Below are 22,093 nucleotides of genomic sequence, written 5' to 3'. Positions count from 1 at the left end.
ATTTTATTTAAGGACAAACTTGCAATAATAAACATATGTTTAATGTACCCTAAGATGTTTTGTTAAAATAAAGCCAATAATGCAATTTTTTGTGGACCCCTTTATTTAGAAAAGTATTAATAATTCATTAATAATTTTGGTACCAGTACCAAAATATTGGTATTGGGACAACACTAGTGTGCACACACAGCCCCTTTAAAGAGAGGCAGCATTTATTTTTAAATGTGTAGCGAAGTCAGGTTAATATTTTTTCATTTTACAAAGCTGTGTTGGTGGACGTATACTTGATAAAGGAGGGTTTTGTTTATGATGTCATAAAAGCCTGGAACTTGGAAAACCGTTTGGGCATCTTTGCTCCCATGCAATTTCATTGTTACAGCCACCTTAAAAATAAAATAAAATAAATCAATGCAATTTTACTTCTCAGAAAACGCCCAGAGAACCCCCGGGGTGGTTGTTTGTTTCATGTGCGTGCAAGAGGAACAATTCCACCACACAGCCCTCAGTTCAAGTGTGGTAATGATTAAACCTGCAGTTACTCTTTACAGGATGTAGTAGTGAATCAGCCATGCCTCAACATTTTTGTAAGCACCGCTGATGACGCCACACTTTTCGAGCTCCTCAACAAGTCTAAGAACATCTGATGTCATTGTTTGCGCTCAAGAATTTGCCCATGTGCTAACTTGCCCTTTGCCTCACAGGGAGTGTCTCTTTTTGTCGGCATGGAGACCTTCAAGCTACAGATCCGGTATGAATTTTATGAAGCCTTTTTGCTTCCAAAACCAGAGCAATGTCGTGCTGCGACTTGTTCCTCTCACACGAGAGTATAATGGACGCGAGCAGAGAGGAGTGTGTTGATTTTAGAGAAGACAAACACAAGAGGCGAGAGATGAGCTCCCCCATAAGTCAACCTCCTTCCTGTCCTCCCGAAACCGCCTCAATCTTTCCTCCCACTAATCCACTGCGTTGGGGCTCGGGGTGGGGGAGATATTTGGAGAATTATTCCTTGTGACCACACCAAACTCCCCTGTCACATGGCCTCTTTTTCCTTCCCTTCCTTCTCCTAAATAAGGAATTACAATTTGAGTGAAGAAAAGGAACAGGAGCGAAGGGGCGGGCTCTCAGAGTGAAATAAGAGGACGTGAAGGCGTCGCTTTTCCTTTTTGCTCTTGAATGCAGCTGAAGTCATAGATTTGAGACGAGGGTGTTCGCAGTATTTACCTTGGCAACCTGCATAGTGCACAGTGTACCGTGCAGAAGGGATTAGATAAGAGAGGGAGGACAAGACAAGACTAGTGTACCTGCACCCACCTGAACACAACAACTAAAAGTAAGTGACTTTATTTGACTCTTCTGTATAAAAGGCTAACTTTCTCCAGAATGAAACATAAGGCCTGCTTTTTTTCTATCTCTCTCTCACACACACACACACACACCCACACACACAAGTGTTCAGTTAGTGAACTTCTGTTTGGATGAAATTGTTATGAAAACCGGTTTCTTGTTACAAAGGTAGTCTTTAAAAGTGAACAAAAGGTGTACCGAGCAAGTATAAACAGGGCATTACATTCATAGTCTGGGTCAACAGTAGCTGGGTTTTATTTCATGCCTCTGCATCAAATCGGCAAGGGACTTGTGTCTAATCTGATTGTGTGGACTCAGCAGGTAATTTGTTACAGTTTTTACCCGGACAAACCTTATGCAACTGCAGGGATGTTGCAAACCACGTACAAAGACGAATAAATCAGCAAGAACTTGGCTCATGCAGCAGAGACGAGCAGTCTAGACCAGGGATATTCAACTAAATGGTTCCAAAAAGCTAAGGACGGGGAGGGGGGCGAACTTCCCCCTTCACTATTAGTCTTATTTTGTATATTCCAGAGAACCGGCGTCCTCAAAAGTAGACATTTTGGCCTATTTATTTTGTCAGCGTTATGTGGAATAACCTGGGTCATGGAATAACTTACAAAAGGATCTAAGGTACCTGAGCTGATCACTTTGGGGAAATTTCAGGCCATTTTAAAAGATTGAAAAACTGTTTCTATTGAGTATTGTACTTGTTTTTACTGAAACATTTTATCCATTATTTTTATCTTAATATATGTTAGTAATTTATTTTTAATTGTGGTGTCCGACTGCTGCTTTTTCTGTTGTTTTTACATGTATTTCTGTAACTTTGTTTTGTTGCCCTCTTGGAAAATAGATTTTAATCTCAATGAGTTTTTAGCTGGTTAAATAAAGGATAGTGATTGATATTGAGGAGTGCTCTGCTGTTTTCAAGCACATTCTGCAAAAAAAGTTAGTCAAAGATCATCTCTATGGCAGCACTGCTTTTAGGAATCTGCTGCAAAAATATGAGTCTCTCAAAATGGAGCTTTGAGGAACACTAAGTATAACAGAAGTATGAAAATGTTTTTTTATTGAGGGCCACATCACAGCTGTGGCTTCCCCTTTAGAGGGCAGCTTATAACAGTACATATATTTAAATATCATGATTTTATCACACCACTACCTATTCATTTGATGATATTTTTCACGCACAAATTGATGGATTACTTCATTTGAAATCAACAATCAATATGACAAGCAAGTCAAGTAACACATTTTTGGGGAATATTTGCTGATTTTATATTTGTTGTATGATCAGATAATATTAAGGTTAAAAAAATATATGTAATTGCATGCAGTCCATACATTTTTTCTGTCAAAATTTAAATAACCGATACATTTAGTAGAGGGGTGTCCAAAGTGAAGCCCGGGGGCCATTTTGGGCCCAAAGTTATTTTGTTATTGGCCCTAGACATGCTTTGAAAATTCAATTAATTATTTATTATTAAATTTTTATTAATGAGCTGGTATATTTGATGTAATACTAACAGCTATCAATCAATCAATCAATCAATCTTTATTTATATAGCCCTAAATCACAAGTGTCTCAAAGGGCTGCACAAGCCACAACGACATCCTCGGTACAAAGCCCACATAAGGGCAAGGAAAAACTCACCCCAGTGGGACGTCGATGTGAATGACTATGAGAAACCTTGGAGAGGACTGCATATGTGGGTAACCCCCCCCCCCTCTAGGGGAGACCGAAAGCAATGGATGTCGAGTGGGTCTGACATAATATTGTGAGAGTCCAGTCCATAGTGGATCCAACATAATAGTAAGAGTCCAGTCCATAGTGGGGCCAGCAGGACACCATCCCGAGCGGAGACGGGTCAGCAGCGCAGAGATGTTCCCAGCCGATGCACAGGCGAGCGGTCCACCCCGGGTCCCGACTCTGGACAGCCAGCACTTCATCCATGGCCACCGGACCTGTGCCCCCCCCCCTCAAGGAAAAGGGGAGCAGAGGAGAAAAGAAAAGAAACGGCAGATCAACTGGTCTAACAGGGGGGCTATTTAAAGGCTAGAGTATACAAATGAGTTTTAAGATGGGACTTAAATGCTTCTACTGAGGTAGCATCTCTAATTGTTACCGGGAGGGCATTCCATAGTACTGGAGCCCGAATAGAAAACGCTCTATAGCCCGCAGACTTTTTTTGGGCTCTGGGAATCACTAATAAGCCGGAGTTCTTTGAACTTGAAGCTATTTACTCTGTCACCTTTTCCCAAAAGCTAAGATATCAGTTTATTTTTCCAGATAGTTTAGGATATTCTGCTGTACATTGAATTAGTTTTTGCATATTCTATGTACAAAATGTATCAAAGTGTGTCACCCCCCCAGAATTTTAGTTTGAATAATGAAGTGCTTTATTGACACATAATTCCAGGCTTCGCGGGCCACTTAAAACAACGTGGGGGGCCAGATCTGGTGCACCTGTGTAGTTTAACTAGAGAAGTTGAACAAATGACTACCTACTGCATCTGAAATAAACAAGCTACAGCAACATATAGTTGCATAAATCATATTACCAAAGAAATGTGTAGTTACCAAAAAGGAGAGGACTCAAAGGGGTGCCTTGAGGATTGTCTCAGTTATGTAAATCACAAGTTTGGACACTGGCGTTCTATCTTTGATAGCAAGGTTAAATTCTGCCCAAGTTCCTCTATGCAACAGCAGTCTATTGCTTTCAGGACTTTGCTGCAAACATGTTTTTTTCTCCCAAGTTTTGAACTTAACTCGGGGCTTGGTATGGTGTCATTCCCGGGCCAGATTTGGCCCCCGGGTTGCCAGTTGAATAGCCCTGGTCTGGACTTGTTAGGATTGAGCACTGAGAGTATGTGAATGCTGACAGAATGCAAACAAAGCGGAAAATTGTCAGTTCATACATCACAGAATATTATAGCAATCTCATTGCCCCTAGTGGCTGGGAGTAGTAAAGCAGTAACCTTCATGATTCCGGAACTATTTGGTGTTAGGATTCAACAAGTACTAGCTCACCCTCCTAAAAAAGCACCACATTTTCCCCCAGTTGAGTTAACATAATCAGGCATCCCACTTTTCCCCTGAAATCATTTTCCAGGATTTTTCCAAAAGGTTTTATCACGTCATACACTAATATATTCCCCTGCCTCCTTGTTCTTTGGTAGTGTTCTTTTCTACAGTTGTAACTTGCGTTTACCTTGGTTAGAAACAATGTTTTGCAGAAAGGCTTTAAGCGAAAAGGCCAATGTAATTGTCTGGTAGCGTTGCGCCGGCTACAAGCAGAGAAACGCTGTGCAATCATGTTGCCCAGAAGATAAGGTGACAGATAAGGTAGACATTGGTGATGGGATTTATGACTCTTGGAAGGGAGTAGGATCTTGAGCAGTCTTTCTGTTGAAGGAGCCATTCAAAAGATTGGCTTGTTAAAATAGTTATTTTTGTTTTAACTGTTTTTGTTCTGTTTTTTTTTTTCCATCAAGGAAACAATCACTGGTAGCAGTTTTAAGTTAAGATGTGGATCAGAATAATTTAAAAGTACACAAATATTACTCTATTTGTGGAAAATGATTGTGAAATATTGACTATAATTTCCCTTTTTTATTGTGTTTTCATTGTAAACATTCCATGAGGTCATGCTTTGACAGTGACATCAATAGTTTGAATTGTATTGCACAATAATACAGTTAGCATTTGATTATGCCTTTTTTTACGAACACATTGATCGGTCATTTGCTTTGAAATCATAAGTCAAGATGAAAACAGATATTTAAGCATTTATATTTGCAAAAAAAGTAATACAGTATACAATAGTATAATATTTGTTGCATGATCAGATAAGAAAGTAAAAGTTTTATTGACGCACATTATTCCCAGACTTTAGTTTGCCACATAAAATAAAGTGGAGGGTCATATCTGGCCCCGGCACTTAACACCTGTGTTATAAATAGGAATGCATATCGATTCGATTTTATCGATTTTGATATAAATATTGATATTCCTAATCGATACCAGGATTTATCGTACTCTTATCGGTACTGTATGCAATTTGTGTACATAAAGATGTGAAAGAATTTATGTTTTATCAGAATTTGTATTAGCACAAGAGGTTGTACACCACCAACATATAACATCTCATCACAGCAGGGATGTGTTTTGTCAAGTTAAAGTTAAAGTTAAAGTTAAACCTGCTTTTTAAGTCTTAAACAAGTCAACTATGTGTGCAGTGCAAGGTGCAATGCCGTTTTTATGCAATCATCTAGTAAAGACCACACACACATCCATCACTGTCTTTCTATTCATTACAATTACACTCAGTGTATGCAGCCATCCATTTTCTACCGCTTGTCCCTATAATAATATTTTAAATAGTAGTCATAAAATAAATAATAAAGTCAAATAATATTTATGTATGACGCTAATTTGCATAGCACAGACCTTTTACGTGATACATCAAATGTATAAGGCTGTACACGTCATACATCCCTAGTTATAAATGAAGAGTGAAATAGATAATTAACATTTTAACATAATTTTTTTACAGATTATTGTTGGGCGTACCACTTCAAGGAGTGGAGACAGACTAGGAAATCGGTGCATTAGCTACGAGGTATTTCTTATAATCAGTGTTTTTAAAGATCGTAATCAAAGTGCTGGTACTCACAACTTTCTTTGGCCCCATTTTGGCTTATTTCTCAGTTGTACTCAATGAAAAAACAACTAGTCACAGACTCACCAGATTACTTGATTTCGCGGAATGATACGCGGGTAAACAGACTCATTTGTTTTACACACAAGGCTTGGCCGTGTGATAACTATGAACTACGAATCATACAAAAAGTAGGCAAGAGCAGAGCAATAACAGCACATGATCAAACTCATCTTGACGTCATGTGTTTATGAATGTTCAACTTCAGATGACCTTGGGACCCCAATCAGCTGTTTACTTGCTGAACTAGACATTCTACAGCCTTTACTAAATGTAGAGATAAGTCTGCATGCAGTATCATGGACATGTCAGGACAACACGCTAGATGGGATTGGAAAAAAGATACTCAGCACAAAGCAGCTGGTTTGGAAAGGGACAGGGACGAGCGTTTATCGTCGCATACCCGTATTACCACTGCAACCTCAGACAATAATCAGAGACACAAGACTATTTCACAGCGGTGTGGAGCCCATAGACAAAACCTTCATTTGTCAGACCGCCAGCTTGTGTTGTGCAAGAGCATTCAACTTGGGTTTTGCAAGGGATGCAATACCGGAGGTGTGCCTTTCTGCCCTCCAAGAACAAAAGACAAACACAAAAAGACACTCGCCAAGGCTGCTCCTTAATGCCTGCAGAAGGCATACATACCCTAGATTTGTACGCAGGAAATTGAAGTGTGGGAAAATGCTCCTTCCAGGGCTAAACATTTCCATGTGACATGTACTTCAGGGAAAATGCCACAAAGTGATTTAAAACCAGTTTTAAAAAGCAATCATGTCTTTATACTCTCCCTACTTTGACATGCTGACTTCTTTGTTTTAGGGTCAGCTCTTGCAGTGAACAGCTGTGCTGTGTGGTATTTTGTTTAGAGTCTTGTATATACACATCTTTGTCAGCCTGGGAGGAAGGAAGTGACAGTCGAATGAGCAAACAGGATGCAGGAAGGAAGACGACTCTGTTGAAGCCAACAGGAAGCCCATACTGCATTAATAGGAGGAATTAGGCAGCTATGATTCAGTGGAGCGCACAAACACTTGGCACGTTTTCATTATAGCCATTGTTATCATCATGGGTGTCCTGATTCCATTTTGATAATGGATATCATTCTGATATCAGCAAAAATATCGGATGATATTGCCTTGCATATAAAACCTCTGATATAATCTCCAATACAAGCAGTCCAGCAGTGTGTTTACGTGTGCAAAGCTGGACAGCCAGTTAACATCTAAATGTCCTCCAATAAGCACACGTTTGGTCTTTTCTTGTATGTTATTGAAGTCATTTACAAAAGGTAAACATGGTAGGTTCCGAGCAAGCTGCTACACAACAGCTAAGCGCACAAGGCAGACACACGCAATAGGTGTCCTGAATTAAACAATATTGCAGTCTAAAACACCACATTTGTCAATATAAACACGTATCAAATATTATACTTGCAAATTAATTACAGATACAAAGTCTCCAAGGCAAAAGCTATGAGAAAGTATTCAGTCCGCATTATTTAATGTACTGCATGCATCATGCCCTCAATTCAGTGGCCTAGTGGTTAGAATTTCCGCCCTGAGATTGGTAGGTTGTTTATTGTTTATTGAATGGCGACTGCTAGTCTTCCTGGGGTCCAGGTTGTGAGTTCAAACACCGGCCGAGTCATACCAAAGACTACAAAAATGGGACCCATTAACTCCCTGCTTGGCACTCAGCATCAAGGGTTGGAATTTGGGGTTAAATCACCAAAAATGATTCCTGGGCGCGGCCACCGCTGCTGCTCACTGCTCCCCTCACCTCCCAGGGGGTTAAAAAAGGGGATGGGTCAAATGCAGAGGACAAATTTCACCACATCTAGTGTGTGTGTGACAATCATTGGTACTTTAACTTTAACTATTTAATTCATTATTGTGACCAATCAGTGTCGCCATAAAACAAACTAGCACTATACTTCGAAAGCAAATATCTGTCATAAAGTTAGTGTTTTCATATACCTACCATGGTTGTCTCTGTTTGAGTCATTTCTAACATTCCACACTACAAAATAATACAAGTATATACTTTTATGCCATATGTTTTTAATTCCTACATTTGTTCTCTGAATAATTTCACTTGATCAAGCTTTTTCTAACATTTCACATTACAAAATAGAAAAGTATGTACTATGATGTGTGTTGATATCATACTGGATTATTATTGTATCGGCCAATCTTCGTATTGGAAGTGTGAAAGTTGTATCGGGACACCCCTCATTATTATTATCATGGCATTGTAGGGCATTAGTCAATAAAAATGAAACCTCCAAAGTCCAACACCCACAATTCAGAATTTGATCAAAGTTTATTAAGAGAACTGCATTTCAGGCTTGGTTTGGATTTTAGGAACCTACTGCAAAAGAAGAAGCAGCCTAAATATGGAGTGTTAAAAAACGAACATACAATAAAAATATATATATATTTAGTAGTACCGAATACATACAGTATGTCCATAAGAAATAAAGTAAATCCTGTGAACCCGCTGAGACGCCCCAAAATATTACCTCAAAACACGCTTTATGGAGATTAATTACAATTGTACATGCTAAAAAAAATGATGTCAAATACATTAAAATGATGAATGACGTGGATACATTAACATTTAACATCACTTTAAGACGGTGATGAACAGAGAGGGATGAGGTGAGAGGAGAGGCAAACCTTCCTATTTTGTAAAAAGTTATTTCCTGAACTACATTATATTAGAGGGTCTGATTATTGTATTCTTAGAATATACAGAAAATATGTACATGCATCCTGTATTTTCAAACTATACCCTTAATAATACGGCTGGCACACGCAACTTTCTCTGGCCCCATGGTGTTTTTTTTTTTTTTTTTAAAGCTGAGACTGAGTATGTGTATGTACTGTACATTATTTGGTGATTGTGACACACTATAATGTGTGCTCACATGAAGTAATGTATTTGAAGACATGAATTTGTTTTCTGTCAAAACTGAAATACATTTAGCAAGAAAGATGAAGTGTCTTATTATTTCCAAGCTTTTGTGGGCCACATAAAATGAATGTGTCACCCGGGCCTTGAGTCTGTGTTTTACAGCACCACACATTCTGTCCTTAGGCCTCACGCCTGGGAGCTGTTACACATGTGACCGTGTTACAGACATGATTTTCGGTTTTAAGGCCAGGCAACAGGAAGTGTTACATCAACGTCACCCGCTTGAAACGTGTAAGCAGGTTAATAGTTGTGATTTTTGTTTAAAAATAAAAGGTGGTGAGGGATCGTCATCACACGTCAACATGTCTGTTGATGTAAACGAAGAAATTAACATTTGGGTGGAAGTGCAGCCCTTTGTAATCCATCATCATCATCGTTGTCGTCATAGCAAGGACACGTATGATTGGTTACGCCAGACCTGGGCAAATTAAGACCCGAGGGCCACAATCGGCCCGTTAAGCTTTTCAATCTGGCCCGCCGCACATTCCCAAATAATTTTTTTAAATCTTAAAGATGGAAACTGTAGCTGCCATTATGATGTGCAGTGATGTTTTCAAACGACCACAAATCTTGAATTATACAAAGTATTTGAATGGTTGTAATCTGCGCTTTTGCATGATATACTATTGTAAACTAAATCATGATATACTATTGTAATCTAAGTCACAGCAGCTCAGCAGTGTGGGTGGGGAGCGTTTCCACAGAGTGTTTGCAGAGCGGCCAGCCTGAAATGAGTGTGTCAGAGACAGACACGGGAGGGGATTTTTACAATAAAGTTCTTAAGCTTAGTGATGTATCAGATATATCCGATTGTAGGTGGGGTTTTTTTTACCCTTTGCGTTCATACTTTGCTGTGTTTGTTGCGTTTTTGTTGCGTTCCGCTTGATTGTAAAATATGCTGATCGAGAGGGGGTGTGACGTTCATATGTTGTCAATATTCAGTGTTTTATCGTTCATAGTTAATGTTGCAAATCCCACATTCTTTATTTTCATGTACATTCTGAGTGTCTCATTCAGTAAAAAAAAAAAAATTCCATTCCATTTTATAAGGCGGTCTGTCATAACGTTTTTAGCATTCAATCAGACATTATTGTGCGGTTTTGTATTAGTGTTTCTAAAAATCAGATATACTGGCCCTCAGACACATTTTTTTCTCAAAATTTGGCCACTGAGTCAAAATAATTGCTTAGGCCTGGGTTACACAGTTGATGTTCACGCAGGAGTTGGACAAAGTTGTAATGACACGCATAATCATACTTGCCAATCTTGAGACCTCCGATTTCGGGAGGTGCGGGGACGTGGTTGGGCGTGGGGCGTGGTTTCGGGCGTGGTTTAGAGGGGAGGAGTATATTTACAGCTAGAATTCACCAAGTCAAGTATTTCATATATATATATATATATATATATATATATATATATACACACATATATATAATATATACATATATATATATATATATATATATATATATATATATAAAATAAATATATATATATATATATAGCTAGAATTCACTGAAAGTCAAGTATTTCATATATATATATATATATATATATATATATATATATAAGAAATACTTGACTTTCAGTGAATTCTAGCTATATATATCTATATATATATATTTATTTTATTATATATATACATATATACATATATATATATAAATAAAATACATTCTTGAATTTCAGTGTTCATTTATTTACACACATACACACACATAACACTCATCTACTCATTGTTGAGTTAAGGGTTGAATTGTCATCCTTGTTCTATTCTCTGTCACTATTTTTCTAACCATGCTGAACTCTCTGATGATGCATTGCTGTGTGGCACGCACAAAAGTGCTTTCATCAAATGCACTAGAGTCTGGAATCTTCCATCTCTCCCTAGCATGGCCCAAAACCAGTCAATCTTTGCTTCCTGAGGAAGATCTTCACTGCCAAGCACTTGGTAGTCCACTACTTCTTCCCGGAGGCTATCCAGGTCTAATCGCAGCTGCGGCTTGGAACGTATGAGCCTATTTTTTCATCTTACTCGTCGTCGGCACAGCTGTATCTTCCTCGTTCTTCTGCTTCATCTCCTTGTTGTGTGCGCAGTTGTACACTGCACTCTCTAAAAGCCGTAGATGTTATTGTCACATATGCATGTACAGTAGATGGCAGTATTGCCCTGTTTAAGAGTGTCACAACATTGCTGTGTACGGCAGACGAACTGCTTTACGGTAGACAAAAACGTGACTGCTGTTGTTGTGTGTTGCTACCGCGCTGGGAGGACGTTAATGAAACTGCCTAACAATAAACCCACATAAGAAACCAAGAACTCGCCCTCGATCATTCTACAGTTATAATGTGATTGGGCAGGCACGCTGTTTATATTGTGGGAAAGCGGACGTGAAAACAGGCTGTCGACACGTCATTCAGGTCGCATGGAGCTGGAGGGGGCGTGGCCTCCAGCTCCGCCTGAATTTCGGGAGATTTTTGGGAGAAAATTTGTCCCGGGAGTTTTTTGGGAGAGGCGCTGAATTTTGGGAGTCTCCCGGAAAATCCGGGAGGGTTGGCAAGTATGAACAAGTTGCTCAATATAGACAATAAACGGTATAAATGAGGTGAATTTGGCCGACGATAGAGCTTTTAATGTTATTTCCATATCAGGATAATGCATGTTGATGACACATTCTAGTGGTGTCCCGCAAATTTGACAGGGACAAGCAAACCTCAATGCAATGGAGCATCCTGGCTCACGGTAATGTCCCTCCACAGTTCAGCTTCTGAAACACTAATCATCGTCCCTATGGTGACAAAAACATTACATTTCTTACAAGTGACATCACTGGAGGACTAGAGGACAAGGAAAAGCTAAAAATGCAACACTACACACCATAGGAGGATATTAAAAAGCATAGCTAACTGCTAAACCAGAGGTCTTGAACGTAAACAGGGGTCGGCGGATCATCACATATATTGACTGTAACGATACCAAGTATAGTATCAGTATATAGTTGATACTACAGTGATTAGATCCATAACCACATTGGCTGTTGTTCTAGCTTCATGAGGGCCGTGGTGTTTCTCTTTGTGTGTTTGGATGGGTTTGTCTTCTATCGTTTTGGTTTGTGACGTTTTGGAGTTTCTTTTTGATGGATGTGGAATGGGTGGTTGTTTGTTTCCCTTCCAGTTTGTGTTGCGTCGCGTGGGTTTGCTTCCTGTTGGGCGAGGTCCGTGTCCGTCTGTTACGGCTTGGCGCTGTGGGGTTTGTATCGATGGCTTGGTGCGGGGGAAGTGCAGCATTTTTGTTTGATGTGGGTGCTGTGGCTCAGTTGTTAGGGCGGTGGCGTGTTTGTGCGGGTTCAGTTTAGGTAGTGGCGTTCCTTGGTGGGAGGTGGCGTGGATGTCTAAATGCATGTAGGCGTTTGGGCTGGCTAAAGGGTTGGACGGCCAGACCTGTGGGAGGGAGGATGGATCGGCCGATGCACACATACAGACATATATTCATACATACACATACAATACGTACGTGCATTCATACATCTATACGCACATACATAGGTACATACGCAGATACCTAGGTACATACACACACACATACAGTACCTATATACTTACACGCGGTATCCGAACGCACATGCACCGTACAAACATACATACATACTGTACATACACAAGCACATATACATACATACACTCATGAATATAGTCATGTGTCATCACAATTATTTTAATGTAGTCCACCAACAGTGTTATTTTTTCAATTGGTATTTGTATTGCTCCATTTGTAGTGCAATAATGTTTATTGTCCTTTATATGTTATTAATATTTACTTAATTAACTAGTTCCTTGTTATAATTTTTGGTATCATTTGTACATATTGTATTTGCTGATGTTGTTGTTGATGTTTTTATTTGTTGTTGTTGTCTCTGTCTTATCCCCCTCTTGTTTCTGCAATTTCCCCCTCTGTCTACTTTTTCTTTCTTCTGTCTATGCCCTCCAACTCCGGTCTGGCTGCGCCAAACATTAAATAAATCCATTTAATAAAATCAAATGCAAATAAGGCAACAAGAGAAGTATCCCACACTTCTTTTGTAAAGTACATCGATAGAGCAAATATGGGTATCTACATCAACAATATGATTTACCTGAGTGGCTGGACAGAACATGGTAAAAAAATAAGTGCCTTATTTTTTATTATCCCAAAATATTTTATTTTTTGTTATTTTTGTCATTCACCTTCCCCCTACTCCAAACCTACCCCTTTTCATATCATAGCAGTTTTATCCCAGGTCTTTGTTCTCTGTTTGTAACATAACAGTGATTAAATAAATAAATATACTATAAGTAAGTAAACAAATATTGAATACATGAATAAATATTAGACATATAACATAAACATAATAAAGTTCTCGTAAATAAATAGTTAAGTAGTTTTTGGTTCACCTAGGACAGGACTATTCAACTACATAATGAAGAGGACCGTAATTCCAAGAGCCCAAGGGCTCAGGGGCTGGACATCCAAATGTGGATGTTTGGTTAAAAAGTGCATACGCAGGTTATATTCCTGAGACTGTGTTTACTTATTTACAAAGTAGACACATCAGCTTTCACACTGTACTGTCAATAAATTCATTATTCTGCCCTCAGGACTTGTTTCCAGCATGTGCAGCTAAGTTCAAAATATGAAGAAACAGAAGTTTTGATGTTCCTTCTTATGAATGATTTTCCCGCTTTAGTTTTATTTCTTTACACTTCTTCCTTCATTTAGGTTTGTAAGACTGAAAATATAAACATAAAATAAACATAGCAAAAGTATAACGTCTATTGTGTATTTGGCATAAGTAATGTCCATTGTGTATTTGACACAAATAAAATATAAGGATTCTTGTTAATAATATTTACACAATAACCTACATTTAGAAATTACACAACATTCACACACCAAACATTGTATGTGGCTTATCACTAATAGCGTTGTCGACCTCTACTGGTAAAATTAGCATCACTTGTATTAAACGAGGTTTGATCATTACTCTCAGACAAAAAAAACAATACAACCACGAATACAAAAGGCAGCACGAAGTCAGCAATTTAGTACAAAACAAATTAAATATATTTATACACAAATTATATCTACTTACAAATGTTTGACCGAAAAGGGGTAGAATTAAATCAATTCTGCTTCTTGTATGCATGTTCGAAATAAACTGACACCAACCAACCAACCAAGATCCGTGATTAAACTTACATGCTGGGATTTCCACCATTGTTGCTGCTTGTCTGGATCAATATGTCCGTCGCTTAAAAGGTTCGCCTGAAAACAATGACTTGAGCACTTTGCTGTACAGTCGTTGTTAAAAGTCAGATTTTTGCAATTTATTCAGATTTTTTTTTTCAGGGTTAAATGAGTGGTCTTCTTCTACTCACCCCATAGCTGCTTCACTGTGACACATGTGCCTCGCTGTTGCCCACTGCAGGGTGGCGGGAGTACTGCATACATGATCAACCCTAGTTTAAATGGTTTCATCAAGCCTATTTGGGTGATGTTCGGCGGGCCAAATGAAAAGCTTTGTAAGGCTTGATGTGGCCCACGGGCCGTCAGTTACATAGTGATGACCTAGGACAGTTGTTCTCAATCTTTTTTCAGTGATGTACCCCCTGTGAACATTTTTTAAATTCATGTACCCCCTAATGAATCAGAGCAAAGCATTTTTGGTTGAAAAAAAGAGATAAAGAAGTAAAATACAGCACTATGTCATCAGTTTCTGATTTATTAAATTGTATAACAGTGCAAAATATTGCTCATTTGTAGTGGTCTTTCTTGAACTATTTGGAAAAAAATATATAAAAATAACTAAAAACTTGTTGAAAAATAAACAAGTGATTCAATTATAAATAAAGATTTCTACACATAGAAGTAGTCATCAACTTAAAGTGCCTTCTTTGGGGATTGTAATAGAGATCCATCTGGATTGATTAACTTAATTCTAAACATTTCTTCAAAAAAAAAAATATCTTTAACATCAATATTCATGGAACATGTCCACAAAAAATCTAGCTGTCAACACTGAATATTGCATTGTTGCATTGTAATGAATGGAATAGCCTACTTGATTTGATGTTCAGTGTATTAACTTACATTCATATTTTGTTGAAGTATTATTCAATAAATATATTTATAAAGGATTTTTGAATTGTTGCTATTTTTAGAATATTTAAAAAAAATCTCACGTACCCCTTGGCATACCTTCAAGTACCCCCAGGGGTACTTGTACCCCCATTTGAGAACCACTGACCTAGGAGATTAATTAGTTTATCTCTTTCTTTTTTTTTTTTTTTAAAGTTCAAGATGTTTGTCATAATTCTTCTTCTTTGTGAACATTTGTAGTTTGAACAGTATTTTAAACTGAATCATATTAGTACTTTGTTTGATTTCCTTGCTTAATCTATTCCATAATGTACTTCCACATACTGATGTACTAAAGGTCTTAAGTGTTGTTCGTGCATACAAATGTTTTAAGTTATATTTTCTTCTAAGGTTATATTTCTTCTCTTTTGTTGAGAAGAATTGTTGTACATTCTTGGGTAGCAGGTTATAGTTTGCTTTGTGCATAATTGTAGCTGTTTGCAAATTCACCGAGACGTTGAATTTCAATATTTTTTATTTAATAAATAAAGGGTTTGTATGTTCTCTATATCCAACATTACGCATTATTCTAACGGATCTTTTTTGTAACAAGTGAATGAAGTGCACATTTGTAGTTGTTTCTACACAATAACTCAGATATGGTAACACTAGCAAGCAGTAGAGAATATGGAGTGATTTTTTTGTCCAGAACATATTTTGCTTTATTCATTATTGATGTGTTTCCTGCTACTTTATGTTGTATATTTTTTACATTAGGTATCCAGTTCATTTTATCATCTATTATTACACCCCCAAATGTATTTTTTTTTACCCTTTCATTATCTACTCTGTCTATTTGTATTTGTGTTTCCCTTTCCCTTCCCTTAACGTGACATATGTTATTGCAGTGGCTACAATATATATATCGCAATATGAATTTTAGGCCATATTGCCCATTCCTACAGAGGCCCAAAATGACTTCTGGGCCACACTTTGGACAGACCGGTTAAATTAAACTGGAGTGAAACTTACTTCACAGTATAAATAGTAGTGACATTTGCAACTCCTCCTCCAACTGACATTGTCATGACATGATTCATTTACGTTCCTGATATGTGAACACACACTCATTGGGATGGAACTGATGTGTTTGTCAGCAAAAGTGGTAGAAGTGAATGGGTGTTACAGAACAGACTGTAAGTAGATACGTAAACAAAACTTTCGCGCTGACTTTCAGAGAGAACACAAACTCAGTTATGTTTTGAAACCAACATACTGTAGGCCAGCTTCATTACAGTAAAAAAATAGTTGTAATGTTGCAAGCTATCAAAGCTATACTATTATCTATATTATTTGTTTTCTTTTAAGACTAAATTATAATTTTTATCTTACACATCACATACACATACATACACACACATATTAATATGTATATATGTATATGTATATATATATATATATCCATCCATCCATCCATCCATCTTCTTCCGCTTATCCGAGGTCGGGTCGCGGGGGCAGCAGCCTAAGCAGGGAAGCCCAGACTTCCCTCTCCCCAGCCACTTCATCCAGCTCCTCCCGGGGGATCCCGAGGCGTTCCCAGGCCAGCCGGGAGACATAGTCTTCCTAACGTGTCCTGGGTCTTCCTCGTGGCCTCCTACCGGTCGGACGTGCCCTAAACACCTCCCTAGGGAGGCGCTCGGGTGGCATCCTGACCAGATGCCCGAACCACCTCATCTGGCTCCTCTCGATGTGGAGGAGCAGCGGCTTTACTTTGAGCTCCCCCCGGATGACAGAGCTTATATATATATATATAAATGTATAATTATTATTAGTGAATTATCATTTGTCTTTTAAATATATTTATATACTATGCATATCATGACTTAAAATAGAGATTAAATGTATTATCAATATTATCACTATGCCAGTCAAATCTGATCAAATATATGCTTACATTTGGATCGTAGTCCTCTTTGTAGACGCAAAAATGTTACACATTTTACCAAAAACTTCATCCGGTATTCTTTCCTGAATGACACTGCTTAGACTTTAGCATGATTATTAAAAGGGGGTGAGTAATATTCTTCAACCTTTTGTCTCAATAAAAAGAGAGTTACATATAGGGGTGGATCCTTATCATATTTGAACTAATAGGGTACCAATTTCCAGTACCTGGTAATTAATATGGTGCCAATTTTCAGTATTATTGCGTGTAAAGAAACGTTAATTGTTTAGTAATAAAATATACATTTTTAACGTAACGTTTAAAAATTGCCAAATTTTGATAACTGCTCTCCATTCGTTATATTTTGTTTTCTTATTACATTTCTGAGTCTCATTTGCAAGCATTATATAGTCAACGTTGACTGGAGTTGCAACTCCAAGATATTAAAGAGCACTAGTGTATAAATTATGTTTGTTTTGTTGCCTAGCCAGAGAGTAATCTTTGCAATGAGAGTGTGCTAGTCTAATCCTAAATTGAGCGCTACTAAGTGTTTATATTGTAAGTTTGCACTTATTACACACTTGCTGTTTGATTGTAACGTTAGTTGTAGTTTTAAATTGCCATGTAAAATTGCTAATGGTAATCAATAGCATGTCCAGGGCAAATCCGATGTAAATTAGCATCAAGCTTGTGCATTTTGGAACTGTGAAGCCTTACTTTACGTTTTAGCGTTTTCTATCAGGCTTTGTTGGCATGAAATATTGTAACATCACATAAAGCAGTGGTCCCCAACCACCAGGCCACGGCCTGATACCGGTCCGTGGATCGATTGGTACCAGCCCGCACAAGAAATAAAAAAATAAAAATAAAAAACATTCTATATATATATATATATATATATTATTTTATTTTTTATTTTTTTATTTTATTAAATCAACCTAAAAAACACAAGATACACTTACAATTAGTGCACCAACCCAAAAAACCTCCCTCCCCCATTCACACTCATTCGCACAAAAGGGTTGTTTATTTCTGTTATTAATATTTCTGGTTCCTACATTATATATCAATATAGATCAATACAGTCTAGAGGGATACAGTCCGTAAGCACACATGATTGTATTTTTTTATGACAAATAAAAAAAAAAAAAAATAATAATAATAACTAATTTTTTTGTGCAAGTGTAAAAACACCAGCATCAAAAGTTCTGTGGTACTGATTTGTTTGGAGCTGTAATCCATCCATCCATTTTCTACCGCTGGTCCCGTTCAGGGTCGCGGGGTAATCAATTTTGCCAAATAAAACATTTAACTACGGAACTAATCTGTTCCAGTGTCAAACCACAATGCAAAGCCAAAGAAAAAGCAGAAATTTATCAAACCTCACAATTTTTTTGAAAGTGTATTTTTGAGTTTAATTCTGACTTGTTCCTTTTGAAAAGAGATGGTCTTTTCTTCAAAGACATTGCAGAGTTCAATGTAAACACTCACATGAAAGCATTAAGACGCATCATTATGTAACTTTGATGTAAAAGGAGATATTGCTTTCGTCAGTGTTACGCTGCATGACAAATGTAAGTAAAAAGAAAAATCTATGTATCAAAGCGGACCTCTTTGTTGATGATGTTTCTACAGAGTTGTGTGCTGACTTCAAGTGAAAGTGGCATTAAAACATTTTTCATTAAATCGACGTGTGTACATTCTGGAAAAGGACAAAATGACCTGTCAAGCGCAAGGGAATCCTCTTAACTCAACTTTGTCTCCTGACAGAATCAACATGGCAAACAGAGGCCAGGCTTACGGTTTCAGCCGGGAAGTGCAGAGCAAGATTGATAAGAAATACGACCCGGAGTTGGAGGAAAGGCTGGTGATGTGGATAATTGCCCAGTGTGGACCCAAAGTGGGGAACCCTGAGGCAGGGAGAGTCGGCTTCCAGGAATGGCTAAAGAACGGATCTGTGAGTTGAATGCAGCATAATCATCAATATTGTGATTGTACTACAATGTGATTATACAGTATCAATATTAGGGTTGTCACAATTCCAAACATCTTTTTGCACAGAATCTAAATTGCGGTTTCAGCTGTCAACTATACATTCAAAAAAGAACACCCAATGACATCCCAGTATATCAAAACCATTAGACTTAGACTTCCTTTTATTGTCATTCAAATCTGAACTTTACAGTACAGATAAAAACTAAATGTTGTTGCATCACCTCGTTGTAGTGCAGGATAAAAGACCAATAAGGTGCTCACATAATTGACAACAGTCAACTATTTTACATTCTAAAAATAAAAATTGTGGCGTCCAACCTTTAAGCATATAAAACAAACAATATTGTTCCTAATATTATTTCAATATTATAGTAGCATGTGACATCATCCTGTAACTTGCAATGAAATAGGCTAATAAAAGGATTAAAAGATATTTAAAGACAAAATGTACACTTTGTTGTTCGTATCATTATTTCAGCCTATTATTATTACATTATGCCTTTTTGCTGTTTTTGTTTATTCTGTTTCTAAAAATGTGCTACGGGTCCATAAAAAAGAGCAGCATTCAGCAAAGACCACACTTTGCCCTCCTGATGAAATAAAAAAAAACAGAGTGCTGCCAAACAATGTAATAGTGTCTCCAAACCAGGGGTAGGGAACCTATGGCTCTAGAGCCAGATGTGGCTCTTTTGATGACTGCATCTGGCTCTCAGATAAATCTTAGCTGACATTGCTTAACACGATAAGTAATGAATAATTCAGCTGGTAATCACAGTGTTAAAAATAACGTTCAAAATAAAAAACATTCTCATGCATTTTAATCCATCCATCCGTTTTATACCGCACCTGTTCAAGAAGTCGCATTAATAGTAAAAAGTATTTTATTTATTATTGGTTAGCTTCAGAACAACAATGTTATTAAAAAAGAATAAGAGACTTATTATACTCTAAAAATGTTAGTCTTACTTAAAAATGCACGCATCTAGTTGTATTCAGTGTTAAAAAATATTATATGGCTCTCACGGAAATACATTTTAAAATATTTGGCTTTCATGGCTCTGTCAGCCAAAAAGGTTCCCGACCCCTGCTCTAAACTGTGTTTCTTTTGAAACTTGTAGAAGTGATAATGGTTGGGTTGCACACTTTTGAAGGATTTCTGCATGAGATACTACTGCGTGCTCCCTGGGCTTGTGGTGGCGGATCTCTGCTCCTACTTGCGCAGCAAATCATTTCATGATTTTTGATTATCGAATAAATGCATGACGCAAGATACCGCTGATTATTGTTGTACAGGACTTGGTACTTACAATACTGGGGGGGGAAAAAGCAGGAATCCATGTATTTTTTGCGTATTGGTATCGACATGGTATTGAAGTATCGATACTTTTGACAACCCTAATTATACAGAACAGTATAAGTAATTTTATTTTTCTTCAGGTGCTGTGTGAGCTCATCAACAGCTTGAGTGGCGCCAACATGCCAATCAAGAACATTAAGACCTCCGGGATGGCCTTCATACAAATGGAGCAAATCTCCCTCTTCCTAAAAGCAGCGGAAAGCTATGGCGTCACTAAAACGGACACCTTCCAAACGGTTGACCTCTTTGAAAGTAAGGCGGGCGCCAATGTGGGTGTGTGTGTTTGTGACATGCTTTATTGATTTGTTTATTCATCTCCAGACAAGGATTTGGCAGCAGTCCAGAGGACCTTGGCGGCTCTGGGTAACTTGGCTGTCACAAAGAATGATGGGAATTTCAAAGGAGACCCCAGCTGGTTCCATAAGTAAGTGTTGTCTCTAAAAAGATGGCACCACAAAGCAGGTGATTGTATAAGTAATGATTTTTTTTTGGCGTACAGAAAAGCCCAAGAGAACAAGAGAGATTTTTCCGAGGAGCAGCTGAGCGAAGGCAAGAATGTCATTGGCCTGCAAATGGGCACAAACAAGATGGCGTCCCAAGCCGGCATGACGGGATACGGGAGACCCAGACAGATCATCAACAACAACAACAACAACAACAACTGAGGCTGCCAAGTCTTTTGACTTTCCTTAGCCCAGAAAAGATGGAGAAACTCTTGACTCATCTTCAGGCCATGAGGACAAAAGTGACCCAAACTGGACCAAAACAGGGACCAACAAGACCATGTGCACATATGACAACGCTCCACGTGTAAATAGGGCTCTTCCATTGCTAGTCAAACATTGCCTGCTAAAGTACATATCCTGCATGTAACATCTTAAAAAACTCACTTGTTTTCTCATTTAGTTTCATGATGAAATCCCTCCCATTCACTTCTACCTAGCGGTGGGTTCAAGGACATCTGAGATTTATTGTCTTTTGTTTTTTTTAGTTAGAGCAATGGTACAGCTGCAAACATTTACATCAGCATGGCTTGAATAAAGCAATGCAAAAGAGGAAATTTAACAATTTGTACGAGACGCTGTAAGCAAACCTATTGTTGTTTTTTTTGTTGACAATAACTTACTTGCCTAAGCAAAGTGTTGGGCTCTCTTTTGGTTGAATACATTCTGTTTGAAAATGAGGTCAAAATAAAGTTAATTTGAACTATTAAGAAAGCCTCTGTGACTGTGATGTATTAGTAAGAGTAAAACTGACCCGCAGCATAACAATTACATAAATATGTCATTGACTATTGCATTCGTCAAGCTTTAAGGCTCACAAAGTACATTAACATGATAACATGATACACTGCAAAAGTGTTAGAATTTGGAGTTCAATTAAAATTTTCTGGGGGAAAAAATCCTTCAAAAAAGTTAAGTCCACGATTAATCAAAACTTTATAGCACTTTTATATTTTCACTGACGACAAAAAGACAGCATAGCACTGAGGATTGAGGAAGACACAACCTCTTTGAGGCATCCACACTGGAGCATAACTAAAAGGTTAGTGTGTCAGAAATACCATGGGTCCAGTGGAAGACACTGAACCGCCTGACAACAGGAACAGGGCAATCAAAAGCTGCTATGGC

At 37.9% G+C, this 22,093-nt stretch overlaps 1 protein-coding gene across 2 annotated transcripts; it reads left to right on the top strand.

Annotated features, from left to right (window-relative positions):
* Window positions 1–450: 450 nt before the first annotated feature.
* On the top strand, window positions 451–21,679 carry LOC133607497 (transgelin-like). Of its 2 annotated transcripts, XM_061962176.1 has the most exons (6): window positions 451–516; window positions 702–748; window positions 18,881–19,067; window positions 20,543–20,714; window positions 20,784–20,886; window positions 20,962–21,679. In XM_061962176.1, the coding sequence occupies exons 1-6, from the start codon at window positions 466–468 to the stop codon at window positions 21,125–21,127; spliced, it is 726 nt and encodes a 241-aa protein (XP_061818160.1). In that variant the 5' UTR covers window positions 451–465; the 3' UTR covers window positions 21,128–21,679. The 2 variants fall into 2 exon arrangements, with proteins under 2 accessions (XP_061818160.1, XP_061818161.1); XM_061962177.2 differs by lacking the exons at window positions 451–516; window positions 702–748 and adding an exon at window positions 1,081–1,330.
* The last annotated feature ends 414 nt before the right edge of the window (window positions 21,680–22,093 follow it).

The sequence above is a fragment of the Nerophis lumbriciformis genome, linkage group LG09 (genome assembly GCF_033978685.3).
Source record: "Nerophis lumbriciformis linkage group LG09, RoL_Nlum_v2.1, whole genome shotgun sequence".
NCBI classification, from domain to species: Eukaryota; Metazoa; Chordata; class Actinopteri; order Syngnathiformes; family Syngnathidae; genus Nerophis; species Nerophis lumbriciformis.
This window is presented reverse-complemented; position numbering and strand designations above follow the sequence as displayed.